The 20600-nt window shown below is 40.4% G+C and overlaps 2 protein-coding genes across 4 annotated transcripts in view; one reads left to right on the top strand and one right to left on the bottom strand.

The window, feature by feature from the left end:
• Positions 1–579: 579 nt before the first annotated feature.
• On the top strand, positions 580–8586 carry nr1i2 (nuclear receptor subfamily 1, group I, member 2). The gene is made up of 8 exons (XM_063498984.1): positions 580–761; positions 3880–4010; positions 4262–4431; positions 4515–4831; positions 4909–5054; positions 7923–8039; positions 8235–8340; positions 8430–8586. Exons 1-8 carry the CDS (start codon positions 580–582, stop codon positions 8584–8586), a joined length of 1326 nt encoding a protein of 441 aa, XP_063355054.1.
• Positions 8587–10566: 1980 nt separating this feature from the next.
• Positions 10567–20600, bottom strand: part of gsk3ba (glycogen synthase kinase 3 beta, genome duplicate a) — a 35897-nt gene continuing 25863 nt past the window's right edge. The window contains exons 5-11 of one of the 3 annotated variants that reach the window (XM_063497212.1): positions 19087–19217; positions 17536–17642; positions 17219–17316; positions 17007–17114; positions 15259–15445; positions 14751–14849; positions 10567–13985 (exon numbers count right to left, since the gene is read on the bottom strand). In XM_063497212.1, the coding sequence (XP_063353282.1) occupies positions 13951–13985; positions 14751–14849; positions 15259–15445; positions 17007–17114; positions 17219–17316; positions 17536–17642; positions 19087–19217 (765 nt within the window). In that variant the 3' untranslated portion in view covers positions 10567–13950. The remainder of the gene's footprint in view (positions 13986–14750; positions 14850–15258; positions 15446–17006; positions 17115–17218; positions 17317–17535; positions 17643–19086; positions 19218–20600) is intronic. The other 2 variants (XM_063497210.1, XM_063497211.1) reach the window with 2 other exon arrangements.

Here is a 20600-nt window from a genome sequence, read left to right as displayed (position 1 = left end):
GTTAAAATTAAAAAGTTGCATTAAGCATTGTTTACTGGCAGAAAATACCTGAAATGTATGTTGCTAAATCATTAATCAACAGTAGCCTGTGCTTGTTTTTTGTGCCACTTACCTTTTTCCACTGGAAACTATTAAAAAAAGACCAAAAATTGAAGAGTCCACATTGTTCTTTGCACTTGAACATTGTGCGCTGTTCTGTGCACTTCAGAAAATTACTCTTTGATGAAAATCAAGGTGATCTCCTACTGTGACCATTTAGCCACAATGAATAAACGGCCGTAATAGACGTAAATGACTCCACAAGGAGCCTTTAGTCATATCCAGGTATGCGTCACTACTGGAAGAAAATGGTTCAGCCACAGTATTGTGGTCATATCCTTTCATTTAAGAGTATCATAGCACAATAACGTAGAATATACAGTGTGTATCCTGTATTAACTGTGACGTAGTAGTGCTGATAGTAGTTAAACCTAAGCCTGATCTCAAAGGGAACCTTTCCACTTCTTACTGAATCAATCTTGCCCAGAACAGATGTGAAGGCAGTGACGCCAGACTAATCTGATTATCTCTCGGGTGAGAATGAGCGAGAAGGCCGCTGGTGTGCAGATCATCAGTGAAGTGCTCGCAAGGCAGAATAAAGGGGATGAGGAGGAGAAGCTGACAGATGATGAGGAGCCCAGAGTGTGTGGTGTCTGTGGAGATCTGGCAAATGGTTACCACTTCAATGCCTTGACCTGCGAAGGCTGCAAGGGCTTCTTCAGGTAAAGCTCTTCAACTTTTAATAACATCATGAATCAAGCAATAAATGCCTGTTTAAGGGCTTTTAGAAAACAAATAGTCCAGCTTTTATGTTTGCGGTATCTAGAGTTTCTCTCATGTTTTTAATTATATTTAGAAAAAAAATTTGTCATGAAAAGAATCCCTTGTGAATGTGAATAGACAAATTAGTGATTTTCCTTCCAAGGAGCCAGACTTTCTTGTAATCTTTTAAAGTGGTCTTGAGCAATAGTTCTCCAGTCTTCCAGAAGGTCTTCCAAAAATTTTCTTTTGACATTTGCTGCTTTCTCACTCATTTTCACTCACTCAGTTCTTGTACCTGATGAGCATAAAAGGCTCCTGTTTGAACTCAAGGATAAACCAGTGTTTTGTCCAGACATGGCTAATAACTTAGTTCATCTAATAAGAAATATTATATGAAAATTTGACATATCTCAGCAGTGTGTCCTTAAAAATTTTCAGGAAAGTAGAAGACAAAAGAAGAAGTGGCAGGGTTAGAAAAACTCCATCATCTCCAGCAGATGAACAGTTTCTAAAAGTCATGTCCTTAAGAAAGAGGAAAAAATCCAGCAAAGACCTGACACAGAGAGACACAGAGAGATGCATCTGGCCCTTCAGTTCATCCATCTGCTCTTAAGGGAGGAAAACATGCAGAAAAGGTGGAGGTATGCCAAATTACACAAGAACTGGACTAAACATCAGTGGCAACTGGTCTTGAAATTTGTGGCTCAAATCTCCGTTAATAGGTCAGGAGAGAGGTACACAGCAAGTGCAACATATTTACCTTCATACCACAGTCATTAGTAAAACATGGTGGAGACTCTGTCACTGTTGGGAATCTTGTCAAAATTAATGTAATTATGAACACAGAAAAATACCATCAGATTTTGATGGTAGATGCTTTTACCATCTGGAAAGCATCTGATTGGCATCCGCTTCATTTTTCAACACAGTGATGCCAAACACACTGTAATGTAATAAAAGCATTCCCCAGGGCCCGCACCTCAACATTATTGAAGCAGTGTGGGAACATCTTGACAGAAAAAAGAACAAAAGGCAGCCAACATCCAAAGAAGAGCTTTGATTGTCCTTCAAAAAGGCCTGCTGAACTATTCCCGAAGAAATTATTCCTTAAAGAAATTCTGAGAAAGCTTGCCTAACAGGGTTCAGGCTGTGTGTTGAAGAGTACAGGCAGTCATTAATACTTTTTTTTTTTTTTGAGGGGGGGGGGCAATGTTCATGTCATTTTGTTGGCTGCTTTTATTGTAAATTTTTAATATCATATAAAGTGAAACCACATTTCAGATCATTTTTTCATGCCCAAAAAGTACTTTTTAAGTAGTATTTATAAATTAATTTGAATTCAGTTCACCTGAATTCAGCACCTCTGTACTTTTAGCACCCTGTCAACCAAATAAACAGACACGCGATAGTGAGGACCGGATATACACACATATACACAAGCACATTCTCTATACTACATTTATACATATACTACATCTTGCGTAGTATGTATATACATAGATATATACATAGATACAGTGACTATCTTGCTTTCATAGGCTCAAAATGTGAAATAGGCTTGACACCATCTGCTCTGCAATCTGAAGGCCACCTCAGTTCACTGTGACCTGAGTAATGATGAAGTTGTAGGATGTTGAATTGTATTCTTTCTGTGGCACATGCAGGTTTCAGAAGACTAGATCGTGATTTGTTGACCTAGTTAGGACTGGTGCAGTTGTGTTCTGAATAAGTTGAACTCTTTTACTAGGAAGGCTCACAAACAGGAAATGACAGTGGTCTAGTCTGCTCGTGATAAATGAAAACATGATTTACTCTGAGTCAGAAGCTTGTTATGTTTGAAATGTGTTGTAACTACGTAAAAGATATGACTATTAACTTTAATACTAATCACATTTTCAGTTTTCCTCACATTCAGCTGTAAAACGTTTAAGATTAACCAACCTTTTAGTTAGAGAGTTTATACAACGAGAAGCTCAAGATGTCTGTCAGATAGGAAGCTGTGTGTCATCAATGTGTTATCATCATCATCAATCACTGGGAGCCCAAATACTAGAGTTTTGTAGTATTGAAGTTAACCATTTATTTTAATGGCTTTTATTTAGATTTTTAATTGAACATTATTATACTGTTCACCATATATGCTCTCTGAGCTGTCTCATTTAGAAGTGTGCTCAGTTTTGTTTATTATGTGACTTCTTTAGGCCAAAGTATTCTTTATTTAAACCTTACTTTGCTGCCACCAAAGCTCTCTCTGTCCCTGTTATTCAGATGTGCTGCTGTCGGTGAGCTGTGTGGTCAGATAACATTCAATTTCTGGCATAAAAGGTGGTGTCAGTGTGATATTCTCATCTACTTTGGTTCTTAATTTGACCTTCTCTAATTTCAACACCTTCACAAATTAAATCCACACAGTGCACACAGTACAGACAGTTCATTAGGTACAGCTTGCTAGTACCAGGGTGGTCTCCTTTTGCCTTCAGAACTGATTTATTTCTTGGTGGTATAGATTTAACAAGGTGCTGGAAACATTCCCTAGAGATTTTGGTCCATGTTGACATGATATCATCACACAGTTACTGCACATCCATAATCTCCCAATCCACCTCATCCCAAAGGTGCTCTATTTTATTGAGAGCTTGGGACTTTGGAGGGCATTTGATTACAGGGAACTTTTTGTCATGTTTAGGAAACCAGGTTCAGATGATTTGAGTTTTATGATATGGTGCATCAGAAGATGGGTACACTGTGGACATGGTCAGTCACATTACTCAGGTAGGCTGTCATGTTTAAATGATGCTCAGTTGGTACTAAGGGCCCCAAAGTGTGCCAAGAATATATCTTCCACCCCATTACACCACCACTACCAGCCTAAACGGAGTGGAGATCCATGCATTCATGTTGTTTACACCAAATTCTGACCCTATCAAACAAATGTTGCGGTAGAAGTTGAGACTGCACATTTTTTGTGCAATTTCAGTAAACTTGTGCAAATTGTGACTCATTAGATATTTGCATTAACAAGCAGTTAAACCTAAGGCATGAAGCTGTTATTTTGTGAGTGGATGTTTTTCATTTCAGACGTAACATAAAGAGGTCAAACCAGCTCCGCTGTCCATTCCTGAATAAATGTGTTATAACGAAAAACAGCCGCCGGTCTTGTCAAGCCTGCCGCATGCGCAAATGTCAGGCCATTGGCATGCGCAAAGACAGTAAGTAACATCTAAAGGCTTTTATACTTTATGTTTTTACACTAAGTCACTGTAGGAAGTATGTGATATTATAAAAGGTGCACCCATCAGTTTCTAGAATGCTTGTTATCATTTTGCATGTTTACATCATGTCATACAATAAATTGATACAGATAATTTTCATGCCTTGAGAAGAAATTATGAATCAGATCAGATCTTTTTATGCTGACATGCTTGACATAGTCCATGCTTGTATTTTTGTGTCTGTTCAGTGGTCATGTCTGATGAAAAGGTGCTGGAGAGGAGGGTCCAAATCAAGAAGAATAAGATGCTTAACTCCCCAGTGGAGCTTTCATCCCAACAAGAAAAACTTATTCAGGAACTCCTCCTTGGTCACCGCAGCACATTCGACTCAGCATTTTCCCGCTTCAGCGGCTTCAGGGTGTGTGAGTGAATGCATGCAGTTTCAGCTCTTCATCATCATCTTTGTTTTAACTTGTGTAACTTATCTTTGATTTTTTTCAGCCTATGGACCGAAACATCCTTCCTGTGAATACGCACAAGCAGACGGCAAGCAAGCTCTTTAACCCTCTGACCGAGTGCCCTAGAAATACCTGCGCCACTGCGAGTAAATCTACCACCGAGCCCACATCATCGCCATCGGCCACCTCATGCTCTTCATCCTCCTCCTGTTTCCACAGTTCCATTAAAAAACAAGAACACCACATACGGAATGACGTCGAAAACAGATGTGTTTTCACTGCTCTTCCGCATGTGGCCGACCTCACGACTTACATGATCCAGGACGTCATTAGCTTTTCCAAAAGTCTCCAAGACTTCCGGTAAATGTGTACATCAACGAATATTTATATTCAGTCGGCACGTTTTCGACGCTTGATGTCAAACTGGTGTCTTACAGGTCTCTTGCCATGGGAGACCAAATATCTCTGCTGAAGGGAGCCACGTTTGAAATAATGCAGATCCGCTTTAACATGGTGTTCAACTCAAAAACAAGTACATGGGAATGTGGCCATATTACATACTGCATAGATGACGCTGTACGAGGTAAGACTTCTTACAGTTGGATGGATTAGATTAGATTAGATTAGATTAGATTAGATTAGATTAGATTAGATTAGCTGAGGTGAAGTCAGACTGTCACTTAGAGTGGCCACTTTCCTGAACACTTGTGACAAAGCATCATTTAAATAGAGATTTTAATTTCTTTTCAGAACAGGTTTTAAAACATGGATATTTTAACAAGTCAGTCAGTGGGACTTGACCTCCAGACCTGAAAAATGAGACCCATGCACAAGTGGCAAAAACTGCAGTTCCTCTAGGTGCCACTTGAGGCTGGCTCAAAAAGCAAGTCAGTTTCCAGACTCATACGTTAAAATTGCCAACCAGTTTAGCAAGTTTACAACCTGGTACCAAAAACAGTTTTGGCTTCTGTGGATAGTTTCCTGCTTCATATGTTCTGAGTTGAGTGAGGTTTTAACCAGTCACTCACCTTAATAGTTGAGTTTGTTGAGTTGCTTGATACCTGTCCTGGCAGCGATAGGTGTCTGCTAGGCTTGATACTACTTGCAGTAACTAATTGTGACGTTGTATCATCTGGAGCATTTTTTATAGCTTATCTAACCATTATTATGGCTTGCTGTGTGTTTCAAACCATACCAGAAGAGAAGAGCATGCCCTGGATAATCCTCCTTTCTGGCATGTAAATTAGAAAAGTTGAACTTCATGTTTTATACAATATGGCCTAAAATGAGCAACTGACACTACACACTCAGGGAAATCCAATGTTAGGCTAATTGGTGAATCTAAATAGGCGTGAATGGTTGTTGCTCTCTGTCTGTTAGCCTTACGATGTTTGGTGTAACCATCCACTATTTCATTGGCACCTGGCATAGGCTGGAGCCCCCGGGTGAGCCTGAGTTGGATAAGCATGATGAATGAATGAAGCCTCAAGTGGTCATTAGAGGAACTGCAGTTTAGTTTTTAACACTTGTTGTCTTCATTTGTCTCTACATTTGACGCTGCTTACCAGAGGATAGTGGATGATTAGGCCTAATTAGCTCCCTAATCATCCGCTGTGTTAGCAATTTCGAGGTGCTCTTTGGTGCTGGCAAAGACTGCAGCAGTGTATGAAAGCTTTTGCTGAAAAAAGTGTGACAGTGAGTGGCTGTGCAGTTTAAAATGCTGACATACTCCGAGGAATGTGAGAAACTGCAAATGTAGGTGCAAATTCTTTGAGTTCTCACTGTGTTCCACTGTTCACAGACTTAGTGCTTATAATCAAGTCAGTATACAAAAATACAAAATGCATTCAGTAATGGAGACAATTATGGTCTGTTGTTGATTGGAGTAACTCTGAGGTGTGTGTTGTCTGAGGACTCAAAGTAACATCCCTGATCACAAATTCTGCACACCTGATTAAAAAACATGTAACGTGCACTGAATGACCTTTGCCCCCGCAAAATATTTTTTCACTTGATGAACACGTTGAGTCGTTATTCTCTGATCTTGCTAGTTTTTTTGCTTTTAAACTACATGTAAAGTTGCAAACTGTTATTAAACAGGAGTAAAATGAACACAGAGAAATTTGACGCTCCTAACATGCATGCACATGTTGCACTTTTATTTTTGAAGCAGTCAGACAACAGTCAGTCAGTAACATGTCCAGTCTGTTATCACTCTTGTTACATGTTCTCACATGGTGGTGTAACATAACTCCTTAAGAAACACTCACTGCAATGCCGTCAAACTGGTATTTATTTCTTTCAATCCAAAGTGCTTCACAAACACGCGCCGTCTGAAGGTTTCCTTTTACTATTAGACAAACAGCTCTTAGGAATAAGGAATTCACACCGAGCACTAGGTGAAAGTTGAGATTACAGGGAATACAGCTCTGTTTAAATTTCAAGGTGCTGACCTGCAGTTTTCACACTGGATAAGGTGTGCAGCTACAAATATCCATCACAAAGGTGTTTGCTCTTCATGCTACTTTACTTGTGAGTTAACTGCTTAGACTGACCTAAAAGTAGGTCACACAGAGAACAAACACTAAAAATAGCACTTCCTTGTTTTTTTGTTTTTTTTAAAGGAATGCTAATACACAATAACTATAAATGACATTTGAACCACAGGGGTCTTTGGTATGTCTTTGGTATAAATGCTTTTATAAAGACTTTGTATTTTGTTTATAATCTGTTAGATATTACTTTTTTGGGACTGGTGCAATCTGTCTGGCAAAGCCAAGTGGAATAATTGTACCTTTATTTCATCCACAACAACAGAAATCAGTATAAAATGATGTCTGACTGATTCCAGTCAACACACCCAGGTATTATCCCGACTATTCTGCTGGCTTTTAGTTGTCTTTATTGGTACAAATTCCTCTCACCGTTTCAGTGCTCCTAGGCTAACAGCATGTCAGTTACATTTATAAACCTTGTGTGTTGGAAAAACTGTAGGGAAGTTGTGACAAATCACCACCCCTGCTTTTTTTAGAACTTGTGCAAAAATATTTTTGCAAGAATGTCTGGAAAATCCTGCAGCATGTTCTTGGAGTGCATATCTGACTGGCATACGTGTTTTGTGTATTTGGTGAATATTTACTGTGTAGCTGGTAGTTTTGAGCTCATTGTTCTCCCTGATTTTTTTTTCCTTCCTAATTGTGGATAATTCTGCATGAATGAGCTTGTAGATTGTGGTTTGCCTGGTACATGTGTTGCACATTTTCACACATAAATCCCTGCCAGAATCACCTTGATGGTAGCTCACTCGAAAGTGGGAACTAAACATATCCATTTGAATCCGTGTCTGGGAGTGTGGAGAAAAGTGGGAACAGATCAGACCTTAATAGCCCTCAGACTGTCACTGTCCTTCCGTATCTGTCCTGCTCCTGACCCGTTTTCCTGTGTTTTCCAGCGGGATTTCAGGCACTCCTGCTGGAGCCTCTGTTCAGATTTCACCACACCCTGCGCACACTGGGCCTACAGGAGGAAGAATACGTTCTCATGCAAGCCATGTCTCTGTTTTCTCCAGGTGATGGTCGTTCTTCAGCAGTTCATCCCGGTCCTTGCCAGGACCAAATCAATAATTAACCAACCCTGTAAATATTTAAACCCTACAAACAGTGTGCATTTGTACCCAGCCCAAAATAAAAATGCATTCTCAGATTTTCCTCAGGGCAAAGTGGCTTCAAATTAAAAGAAATTTGTTTTTTACTTGATTTGCCAGACCGTCCAGGCGTGCAGCAGCACAGCTTGATTGACAAAGTTCATGAAAACTTGGCGCTGACGCTAAAAACCTGGATTGACTGCAAGAGAACAGGTCCAGAGAAACAGTGAGTGAGATGTCAAATTCCTGCCCCTTTCCAGTCAGTGTGAAACGTTTTTACATACTGCAATTAATGACTTTTCTATTGTATTTCAGCCTGCTGTATCCCAAAGTGATAGCCTGCTTTACAGAGATGAGAACAATGACAGAGGAATACAGCAAACAGATTCTACAGATCCAGGACATCCAGCCTGACACCATCAGTCCTCTCATAATGGAGGTGGTCAGTAAAGGCTCCTATAATGACTTATGAAGAGTGTGCTGTACATGAGCAGCACAAGCACTATTAATGGGGACGCTTAAATGAAAGTATCCTATTGTTATTTTACATGTGTCAAAAGAGTAAAGACTGTCTTAAATATTGACAGGACAAAAACTGTTTACAGGAGAATACAGGGGAGAGGGAGTGAACGAGTGTTGTCAGTGTTGTGACTCTTAAAATGAGTCCGAAAAAGCTGCTTTTTAAATGTAGAATTTTGTTGTTGGTCTAGTTTTGTGCTTTTGGTGCCTTAATGTTCATTTATTGTAAACCGTGATGAATGTAGCGTTTCTGATGGAATATAAAGACAACCACTGCCCCCCTGTGGCCACACACAGAAAACAGATTCTCTGTGAGGCTGATCTGCACTGCAAACATCTGGAGTGTCCTAAACTTTTGTTGATCACTTTTGATCTACTGGATTAAATAAACACACCCCAAGGGAGGAACTTTTTATTTTGCCAGTTCTTTGTCCACCTTAATTTGTGATGGCAGACTCAACCCTTCTCTTTGCACTAAGGAGAACTTTTTTCATTATGTGACTTTGAGAGTTGAGAGTTTAGGTTCTTCAAGATTTCTGTGTACAGTACCCGGCAGTTGTTCTGATTCAGGTTAAGCAAAAGGACAGTTTTTTACTATTTTTCTTTCAAGAACTAAGAACAATCCAAAGAGATTTTCAGCTATTGCCTTCAGATCATCATTAAAGGGCAACCTTTAATGGGTTTGGGTTGAACTTGAAACTGGCACTCTAACTGAAATCCTTGGATTTACCTGGCACAGAATACCTCCACATTTGTTTACTTTTATTTACTATAGACTTTGTGATTCACTGTTGATGCTTCTGTTATCTCTGTGCATCATGTTGTAATAAAGATATTCTTTTTTCAAACACATTTACTTTAAGCCAGTGCATCATTGAACCGTTAGCAAGGTTTCAGACTCTTAATATGTAAACATAAATCTGTGTGAATCTACATGATCATATGAGTTTTGCCATGCTGGTTTTGTAATATACACAAAAAGACACTCACTACACACTTTAACAGATACGTTGTGAAAGTATCAGGCTGGTCATGGTTTGTTCTTCAGAGTTGACCTAATTCTTTGTGGCACAGGCTGAAGTGCTGGAGACTTGATTGACATGACAGCATTACACATCTGGTGATTGCGGAGGCCAATTAGCTACAGTGACTTCATTGTCATGTTCAAAAAACCAGTTCGCAAAGAAAATATCCCTGAAAACTTTACACCACCAACAACCTGAACTGTTGATACAACGCAGGAGGGATCCATGCTTTTAATTTGTTTACAAAAAATTTTAACCCTACAGTCCGAACACAGCAGCAGAACTTGAGACGTCAGGACAGATGTGTTTTTCCAGTCCACTTTTGATAAGCCTGTGTAAACTGTAGCCTCAGTTTTCTGTTCTTAGCTGAAAGGAGTGGCATCCAGTGTGGTCTTCTGTTGCAAGGTTCGATGTGCGTGCATTCAGAGATGGTCTTATGTATCCTGGTTATATCCACTGCTGCTCACTGGATACTTTTAGATAATTCTCTGTGAACTCTAGAGATGGTTGTGTGGTAGAAATCCCACTAAGTCAGTTTCTATAATATTCAGACCATCCAGTCTGGCACCAACAACCACACCGCATTCAGTCACCTTTTTGCCCCCATTCTGATGCTCTGTTTGAAGTTCATCAGGTCATCTCAACCATGTCTACACACCTAAATGCACTGAGCTAGAGCCATGTGATCAGCCGAATACACATTTGCATTAATGATTAGTTGAGCAGGTCTACCTAATAAATTGCCATTTGCAATATATAATGTATGTCCCTGCCACTTCAGCAATGTACATAAATGTCAGATATATTTAAGCTGCTACCACTTTGGTTTGAATTTTCTTTAACAAAATCGATCTGATGTCTACAAAGAGACGGGAACAAACACAGTAAAAGAATCTCAAACAGACAAATTTCATGATCATTTCCAGGCTATCCTACTCTTTATTTAATGCAAATTACAGTACCAGGGAACTATTCCTCGGAGCACGCAGAGGGAATATTTACAGAGGCGCACATTTAGCATACCTTCACAGAACAAAAGGAAAAAACAAAACAAAAAACAAACAAACAAAAAAAGAAATAGAAATTTCAGTCACAAACAGAGGCATTCAAGTAGTAGTACTGTTATACAGGATGTTTTTGTAGTATTTTCTTAAGATTCTTCTTTTCTATTACCCCAGTTTAACCCAGTCAGCATATGACACTAGTGTATATGTCAGTATAAGATATTATACTAGCTTATACACTTTTCTTCTTTTTTTTGGTAGCCATTGTGGTGCTTTAATTGAACTGGAGTAAGAGGGTAGGGGTGAAGTGGTCAAACCTTCTGGTGGAGGGTAGCAACACGTTCATGAATGCAAAATTACAGCAAGCGGGAGAGACAGGAGAAAGGCTACATGACTTGACCCCTTAGGTGCTACTGAATTTCACCCCCCTGAATACTCAAGAGCAGGAGGAGAAACAAGCGAAGAGGACAGAGAAACAACAAAACATCCAAAGAGAAGAGAAGAAGAAGAGTTATTGCCTCTGAGGATGGCTCATCACAACATGATGGTTTGGCTTTGGTAACAGAACCAACACTGCGAGTAATACAGAAACTGCACTGTATCGTATATAATATATGAGGCCTTTTTTCTGTTTGTTTTTTTTTTGTTTAAAACCCTGCTGCCATCCACAGCACACCACCCACCCACTTCATACCCCAAATCTGTGCCAGGACTGCAGTACACGTGTATGTGTGTGTGTGTGTGTGTGTGTGTGTGCCCCCCAAGATAAAACATCTATTAAAATAAACACCTGTCTACTATATCTTCAGTTAAAGAAAAAAAAATATCCTTACAATTAACAATGTCTGTATATTACATTTAGTGTGCAATGAAAAGAGCAGGAGGGAGAGGATGTGCATCGGGTGGAAGAGGGGGGCGCGTGAGTGAGCACGCGGATAGCAGGACATTCAACAGCACCAAAAGGGAGAGTCACAATATCAGAGGGGGGCGGTGACAGTGGGGGTGGGGGGTTGATGGCGTGGGCTGGGTGAGGGTGGAAACAAGGCGAAGGTGTATGAAAGCAAAGGCACTCCAAACTATAGTTACACTATACATGACTAGTTCTTGTTACAATAATACAGCTGTAATCTACTGTACTGTACAGGTAAGATTGAACATATGGCTGGATAAAGCTGATCATCGTCGTCGTCATCTACAATATCCATAAACAACATCAGTTTTGCCCTGATTCTGATTTTTTTTGTTTTGTTTTTCTGTTTCGTTTTTTGTTTGTTTTTGAATCTTTTTCATTCCGTTCCCTCACCCTTTGTCATCTTTGTTTTTGCTCATAAACAGTACATGGGTCTGCATATATACATACCTTGAACACAACATGGAAGAAGAAAAAAAAATCAACATAACAACATAAAAAAACAACATACAAGTCATACAAGTCAGAATTTTGGTGAGGAGCATTTATACTGTATGTACAAATTCAGTTTTTCTTTCCATTTTTCTTGTGTGTGTGTGTGTGTGTGTGTGTGTGTGTGTGTGTGTCAAAGGAGTTTGCAAAGAGTGTGTGTGATTTTTTTTTTTGTTTTTTGAATTTTTTTTTTGTTGGTTTTATCTTTTAAATTTTTTTGTTTAAATGTAGTGAGTATTCTCCGTAAATAAGACGATTCGTCAGACTGTACCGAGTGGCTCTATGTGCTGGGGGGGTGGAGGGGGACAAAAAGAAAGGGGCGCTCCGGTCGGTGGTCGCAGTGCACAAGGCAGCCGGTGGTGCGCCAAAGACCGCGGGCCGAGAGTCGAGCGTGAAAACGAATCTCGAATTCTTTACAGAAACGGCAAGAGAAAGAGAGAGGGAGAGAGATTCCGACAGGAAAAGGGTGGGGGACACGTTTGTCTAGACGCTGCACTGTCACAGAAACACTGTTACAGACAGAGCCGGTACAAAGACGGGGAATAGAGCGATGCCCTAAATCCATCTACAGCCTTAATACAGACGACACAGGGAAGTGGCTGCTGGAATCTAACCACACTCCAGCAAAGAAGAGAACAACAACAAAAACAGAAATAAAATAATAACAAAACACCACCTTATCTAAATCTATTGTCTTTAGGCAGCGGCAAATATTGCCACTGCTCTGCCAGATATGAGCTCACCATAAATGATTTCTGAACCATTGTAGTTAATATACATATATCTATATATACTTTTTATACATAAGGAAAAGTAATATATAAACTGTGTGTGTATGCATGTCTGTTTTGTATTGTATGTATATATTATACAAGCACACAGGACCAGATACATGTCACATCCATCGCACATGGCAATCCAAAAGACGTCTGCCCAGGAGTACAAAAAAAAACAACAACAAAAAAGAAAATAATTAAAAACAAGGTTGAATAAAACAGATTGCTAACCATTTTTAAAAATAACCCCGGGCAAAGAAAAAAAAACAAAAAAACAACACTGTCCAAACATGTCCTCCCAAAGAGGACTGTTTCTTCCCACATACACCAGGATCATCATGCATCCATGTGTGTGAGGATGTGTGTGTTTGAGGGTGTAGGTGTGTGTCTGTGTGTGTGTATACGCGTGCGTGAGCCTCATGCCTTGTCTGCGGAAGTGGATGTGAGAGGGCTTGGTGGCCCCCAGGTGATCCTACCATACTCAGGCCATGCACTACAGAAAGAACCAAAAGGGGGGCGGGGTTTGTTTTTTTTCGAGGAGGAGGGGTTGGCCAGGGGACGGAGGGGTCAGAGGTCAAAGGACGCAGAAAAATGGAACAATGGAGAGGGAGGCCAGATAGCGACAGGGCAAAAAAGGGCGACAGCTCAGGACTTTTCTACAGATTGTCCTCTTAGCAGGCTAGCATTGTGTATACGTGTACAGTGTACTTTTTAAATCAACAGTACAGTCGATAACACCTCCGGCCCTGCGCTTCACTTCCCTGTCGAGAGGGCACGGAGAGGCATCTTTGACGGAGGATGGAGAAGAGTTCAAACAGCTTTATGTTGAGGCCGGGTTTGGGGGTAAGAGAGGCAGACTGGGGATGCTCGGTTTGTGGTCAGTTAGCTGTCGAACCCGGCCTGCTTCAGCATCGCTCCGCTGCTGCCGGGGAAGAGGAGCAGGGCAGAGCTGAGCTGAGCAGAGCTCACCCCCTGGCCAGGGCAATGGAGAGGCTGAGGGCTGGGGCTGAGACCGGGGCGGGGCAGGGGCTCTGTGGGCTCAGGAGGTGGAGTTGGAAGCTGAGGCAGAGGCGGTGGTGGTGGTGGGACCTCGCTCTGTGCTGCTGCCATCTATGAACAGGAAGAGGAAGTGCTCAGTTGAACAGCTGGTTTAGAGATAAAGGTAGAAAAAGAGTTACAGAGACTCAATGAGAGCGAAGGATACAAATCTGTGTATACAAACTAGACTGAACAATATAAGCAGCAAATGTGAATCGATAATGCTACGCAGGTTAAACATAAGCATACATGAGAAGAAAGCAATTTTAAATTTTGGAAAAACACACAATTTAAAAACAATTAGAAACCCCATGGATTGATGGGAAAAAACCCTAAACTTTTTTAGCAGTTCTTTGAATTGTAAACATAATAATTGATAAATGTGAAGTAAGCTAAGCATGTCACATGACTGGGAGTGAGTTTGGGCTTATGGTGTCGGGCAAAAGCCGCTGCTGTAATAGAGCACAGTGCGAAGAATTTATAGCACAAAACAAAGCAAGGGTGTCATAATAAAAAAAACTCAATTATCTTGTTTTATTAATAATTAAAAGCCAAACTCACAGCTGAAAACACCTAACATACTGCCAAACTAAGGTGGTATGTTAAGTAAAGTCAACCCTCCGGCGAAAACAGCATGTGTTGTTGTTTACAGCGTTTAGTGCTCACAGAGCGTTTCGGAGACATGAGTACAAACCAACTTCTGGCTTAAGTTAAATTGAACTTAAATTGAAACTAAAGAGACTGACCTTTAGGGGCTGAAATTGTTTTTCAAATTAGCAGTAAGCAAAGCCACAACCAGTACTTCAAAGTAATAAATATAGAGCAGCTAACCACATAAAACAAGGGTCTGATGGAGGTAGCGTGGCTCTAACCTGTGGTGGCAGATGCATTGGTTGGGGTAGAGGCGGCAGCCTGGCTGCGGGCGTGGGCAGGGATGAGTATGGAGGCCAAAGAAGGATTACTAGATAGTTCTAAAAGAAGAAGAACACACAATGCATTACCACATTATGCTGTTACAAAGTTACCTGCAGACCAACGATAACATAAAAGTGGCATTTTAAGATGTGCTTAAATTTCCTTACGGATAAATGCTACTGTGAATACGAGATAACCGATATGTCCCAGACAAAAAAAATAAATTAAATGTACTTTATATTCTTCTAAAACATCTGTTAGATTGGAGTATCTAAATAAAGTAAAGCAAATTATTCAAAACAGATAGCACCGAAAAACTTTAAACCCTCAGGGCTTCCGATCCCCCTGAATTTATTTTAATATTCGTTTTTAAACCGTATTTACAATGCAAATGGCACTTTGGGAGGTGCTATTTTTTTTAATGAATGGTTTCTCTTCCGAGGAACGCTTTGTGAGTGCGCCTACCCTGGGTAGTGAAGTTGAAGAGCGAGGGCTTCTCTCGCCCGTTGGGCAGTTTGATGCTGGGGTCGCGCAGCTCGTCAAAGAAGGAGTGTGCGCATGCCTCTAGGGGTGTTAGGCGGGCTGTGGGCGTGTACTCCAGCAGGCGGGAGCACAAGGCGATGGCCTCCGGAGGCGTACGTGGTCGGAACACCTGAACGTCAATTCGAATCAACAATGAGAACATCACGAGTTTCCAAAGAAAAGAGACATTTCAGTATTTTTAGCACAAACGCATATACAACACATACAACACACACACACACAAAGAGCATATGACCGGATGAAAAATGAATCTTTACTGATATCCTATGAAAGCTAATGCACTTTGTCCAATGCATTTTTTATGGCGTGCTATGAATGAATCAGTGGAAGCATAAGACTGCTGTAGCAGTGAGTAGCAAATGAAATGCAACTGCAGAGAGCGACCACAGCGAGGCACGTCGGAGGTGAACAGGAGGGCCTGATAGCCCTGCTCCCTCCTGATTGGCTAATTGCCTTTTCAAATAAAAGAGCTGTGCTTAGCTAAGAAAGAGAGACCGTCCTTTAGATTTTAAAACCTGTTTAGTTCTCAAGATGAGTTAAAACAAGCAACGAGGCAACATTGTGATGTTGGGAAGTAGTGTGGCGGTTGATGAAGTAACTGACTGAAGCAGGATAGCACAGATTTAACATCAGCCCACTCTAAAACATCAGGCAGATCTTATATTTGCTTTGAGCCTGTGCCAAAGCTTTGATGCTGCTGATAATGGGCCCAGACGTTGTGCTACAGGTGGTCAAGAACAAAGAGAGTGGTTGTTTTCAGCTCGATGAACCAGTGCGTCATTATCAAACTCCTCCCTGAAGCAAGTCTTGCAACTCAGCAGTCGTGGTTAAATGCTTCAGTTGTTTTGAAGCATCATCTAAGTCAACTTTCATTTCAGGGTTAACTGCTACTTTAAAACGGCATGTTCTGAATCACCAGTCAGATCCGGTAACAAGTGCTTAAAATGTAGAGTTCTACCAGCAATGGTGTTGCATCCTTCTCCCTTCTTGCTCTTATAAAGTCTGATTTTTTTTTCTTTGTTCAAATAATTATTGGGACTGAAAAAACTTAAAAACCAATAAAAGATATAAATTCAATATAAAATTCAGGACTGACTTATTCAGAATTGGAGAAATAAAAAAAACCCTTACTCTCAGTTAAGGATGCCAGTTGTCTGGATGATGTGATTTGGTCAAGACTCTCACTTAACATTAAAACAAAAGCATCTTTGGCAGCATCAACACCAAGAAATCACACAACTGCATGGCACGTTCGGGAACACTGAGTAGGATTTCAAGGCCTTCATTCCCATTACCCCCGAGTTTGAAACAGTTGATGCAAAAAAGTACACGACGCCTCAGATTCGTTGCCTGGTGCTCAATATTTGATTTGCACATCTGCACATTGCTGCTAGCTACCAGTCAGCACATCTGCTCTGAGCACGAGTGCTGCTGATTCCATAATCTCGATCTGAGGGAAATAAGTGTGAGCTGAGTTCAGTAAATTTTCGGTAAATGCAAATTCTTTGCATCTTTTATTTTTTAGAACTCTGTGCATTTATGGCATTAATTATTTCACATAAAGGTCTGTTAGATGAAGATGATGATGTTGGATGGTTGCATGCAGGCAAAACAGGAATGGCAGAATGCTTTTTGCGGTGAATCTTAAAGAAGTAAAAGGGCTCCTGTACCTGTTGACTCACCTTAGTCCAAGGATGTGCCTTGATCTGGGGGAATTTGAATTCAGTGTAGTTGGGGTTCATCTCACGGATCTGCTCTCGGGTCGGGGTGCCGAGAACCTGAAACACACGGGTGGAACCATTAGCCTGAGTAATATTACATCCAACTTGAAGCGGTATTTGTTTGGGAATATTGGAATACTCTCGGTTAGTACGGTCATTACCTTGATGATTTCCACCAACTGGTCCACTCCACTGTCACCAGGGAAGATCGGCTGTCCCAGGAGCAGCTCTGCCAGTACACAGCCGGCTGACCACACATCTAAAGGACAAGGCAGGAGTCCGAATGTAAGAGGAGCAATGACGACTTGTGATTCTACGCTGCTGTAAAGAAGCTTATAAACTGCTTTGAGTGCTCAATCAGAGTAGAAAAGCACTATATAAGAACCAGTCCATTTATCATGAGTAACACACGATCTCATAATTTCCTGATGAATGTGCATGTGTCAGGCAGCGAGAGTTGTTGCTCGAGCTAGCCTACCTATGCTGGAAGTGTAGTCAGTGGCACCAAAGATCAGCTCAGGGGCTCGATAGTAGCGAGAGCAGATGTAGGACACGTTAGGCTCTCCGCGGACCAGCTGCTTAGCACTGCACACAAAATCATAGCAAATAATCATCATCATCACCATCTGCATACTTCAAAAAAAGGGAAAAAATGAACCTGAAGAAACACCCAGTACTGAGGATTTACAGGTGTGATAAAACCTCAGTGGACTTCATATCCAATCAAACACACAGCTAAAAGGAAGATTTCTACATTTCTGCTACAAATATAATCAGCATTTATGCTAACGAATGAAAAGTAAATAAATCATCTGTTTTCAACAACGCACAGTGATCTCAGTTTGACTTTTGCACACTTTATAGAGCCTGTATAATGTGCCTGGCCAAAAACAGCTCCCACATTATTATGTTGCTGGGTTTAGCTTTAATGAAGGCGTTGCATTCTCCATGGCATTGTTTTGATACGTTTAAGCAACATTTATTACGACATTTTCACTCCAGAGGTGGGTTCACGTTTTTCCACTAACAAACTGTATTGATGATGAAACAGTTGGTCGAAAGTCTTCTACAGCACATCCCAAAGCTTCTCAGTGGAGATAAAGTCTGGACTCTGTGCTGGTGTAAAAATGATGTCTCGTGCTCTCTCAACTACTCTTTTCACAATTTAAAACCAGTGAATCCTGACATTGTCATCTTGGAATGTGCCCGTTCCATTAAACAAGGAAAAAACCTGATTATTCGGCACATTCAGGTAGCCAGCTGTCCTCATGTTTGGGCAGATAATGTTGCTGAACCTAGACCTGAGCCACTGAAGCAACCCCAGATCATAACGCTGCTTCCACAAGCTTGTAGGGTAGGTACAGATATGATGACAATGATGGTGGCTGCATCACTTTTATCTACCTCTCTTCAGGGGTACAGTGTGCTCATCTCCCAGGAACAGAGTAAACCTAGACTCATGGCACCACGTGACCTTAACTATGGCCTTACCTATTTTCTCAGTTCAATCCAGGCAGCCACACAGTGTGCATCAGCTTAAGGGTGAAACTCTTCAAAAGGAAGAGAGTAACATTTGGGGAAACAGACTGACTGGGTATGTTTAGAGCTGGAGACTGATTTCATTCCCATGCTCATAAATATAAAGTCATATGAGAAGAGATGTAAACAGGGGTCAGTCTCGTTTGCTTAATTCCAACATGATCTGTTGTAAGAATGATATACAGCAGTGTTACAGGGCCTTTTTCTTGGTTGTGCATAGTTACAGTGTGTGATTTGCTGTCTTCAGGACACTGCTAAAGACTGAGGATGAGGATGAGCAGCAATGTTACTTAGAGGCCTTCTGAAACCTTCACACAGATCCAGAAGACCCATTCCTTCATTTCCACTGTCCATGCTAAGCTAAGCTAACTGGTTGCTGGTGCTCACTTTTTATGTTATCAGACATCACAGCAGTACCAATGTGAACATCTTTTGTAAATGCCAAGAAAAGAAAAAAATCAGATCAGAGTAAAACATGACTGTCCCTCACCTGCCAAAGTCACAGAGCTTGAGAACAGCCGTCTCTGGATCCAGCAGCAGATTCTGGGGTTTGATGTCCCGATGGCAGATACCAAACGAATGAATGTAGGCCAGGCTCCTGAAGAGCTGGTACATATACAACTACACAGGAAAACACACACACACAGAGGTTAGAGAAACAGCAAACTCAGCTTCCATTACAGCATTAAAATATGGAAACTCTGGGCTGTATTTCAGCTCCAGAGAATGAGTTTTACAGCAAATGTTTAGACTCCAGTTTCACACATTGTTTCTTTTAACTCCTAAACATTGTCAAAACTAAGTATAAAACTAAGTATATGAAGTGTTTTTATAGACACACACTTTTTAAAACTAAAGCAAATTTTTTAATCCAAATTCATTTCCTGTTTCAAATTTGCCGCCTCAGGTCAATCTATTCTTACAAAGAAGATCAAAAAATGTTTTACTTGTTAACACAGTGAACTAGTTGTTTAATACTAATTGATATTACAATGGTGTATTTACTTTCAAAGAGAACTGAGCACTTCTTTTCTCAGTGGAACAGCAGGTGTAGTAAACAGTAGGTGTGTTTAATTTTTAATTGCTTCATTGATACAGAAAAGTCCTTCAGATGGAGCTTTTTTTGTGCCTCTGCTAATTATTCCCAATTTGTTTCGCACATCTGTCATCTAAGTAAGTCCTAAAAAGTAGCATCCCGTGTGTGCACACATGATACAAACTAACAAAGCAGTAAAATTTCACATTGTGGAAAAGAAATCTGAAGACAGAGAGGAGTGTTTCTGAGATTTTCTATGATTTTTTTCTTTTAAAATCTAAGATCTGTACAAAACACGTTAAAAAGTTAGCAAAAGTCATCTTTTACTAAGGGGCAAAAATAGATGGAATATGCAAAGACACAAATTTTCATTTGTTAAGCTGATTATATTTAGTGTTTAGCAGTGAAAATCCCTCAAAATATGATAAATTAGCTTTTATCAAAAACAAGCTGATAACACAGCTCAGTGAAATCTGCGTGGATCTTATGATGCTGGATGAAAACTAATATTAACTGAGCCCCATAATCAACTAGAAGAGTTAAGCCACATTTTATACCAACACAGCTGTTTAATAAAAACATAAACATGTTTTAATTTGATAAAATTCTTTCTGTAGAAAAAAGAAAAATGTGTATTTTAAGAAATGTGAAGATAAAAGGACACATAATGTGGGCTAGTGTGTTTAAAGTGGACCTACAAGCAGTGCGTCTCATATTAAAACTATAAAAATTCCCCAAGCCCACGACTGATTCACGCACAAAAACCCCACACCTCATTTTTCTGATATATTTACAGTCTTTATACTTGCAGCTTTCACCAGATTAACTCAGATTTAACTAAGCTGCTGTAACTACCGGTAAGAATTACCAGAGATATTCGATTAACTATTATGTATTTCAGAATTGTTACATGGTCATCTCATAGTACATCTGCCCATGCTCCGTTTTAACCTTCTGTTTACAAAGAG

This window comes from Pelmatolapia mariae, linkage group LG16_19 (genome assembly GCF_036321145.2).
Source record: "Pelmatolapia mariae isolate MD_Pm_ZW linkage group LG16_19, Pm_UMD_F_2, whole genome shotgun sequence".
Lineage (NCBI taxonomy): Eukaryota > Metazoa > Chordata > Actinopteri > Cichliformes > Cichlidae > Pelmatolapia > Pelmatolapia mariae.
This window is presented reverse-complemented; position numbering and strand designations above follow the sequence as displayed.

What these genes read in the sequence shown, in the direction of transcription:
- nr1i2 (XM_063498984.1), top strand. Translation starts at nt 580, where the DNA reads ATGAGCGAGAAGGCCGCTGGTGTGCAGATCATCAGTGAAGTGCTCGCA. An exon ending in CCCGCTTCAGCGGCTTCAGG is followed by an intron (nt 4,432 to 4,514) that starts GTGTGTGAGTGA and finishes GATTTTTTTCAG; the next exon opens with CCTATGGACCGAAACATCCT. An exon ending in CATAGATGACGCTGTACGAG is followed by an intron (nt 5,055 to 7,922) that starts GTAAGACTTCTT and finishes TGTGTTTTCCAG; the next exon opens with CGGGATTTCAGGCACTCCTG.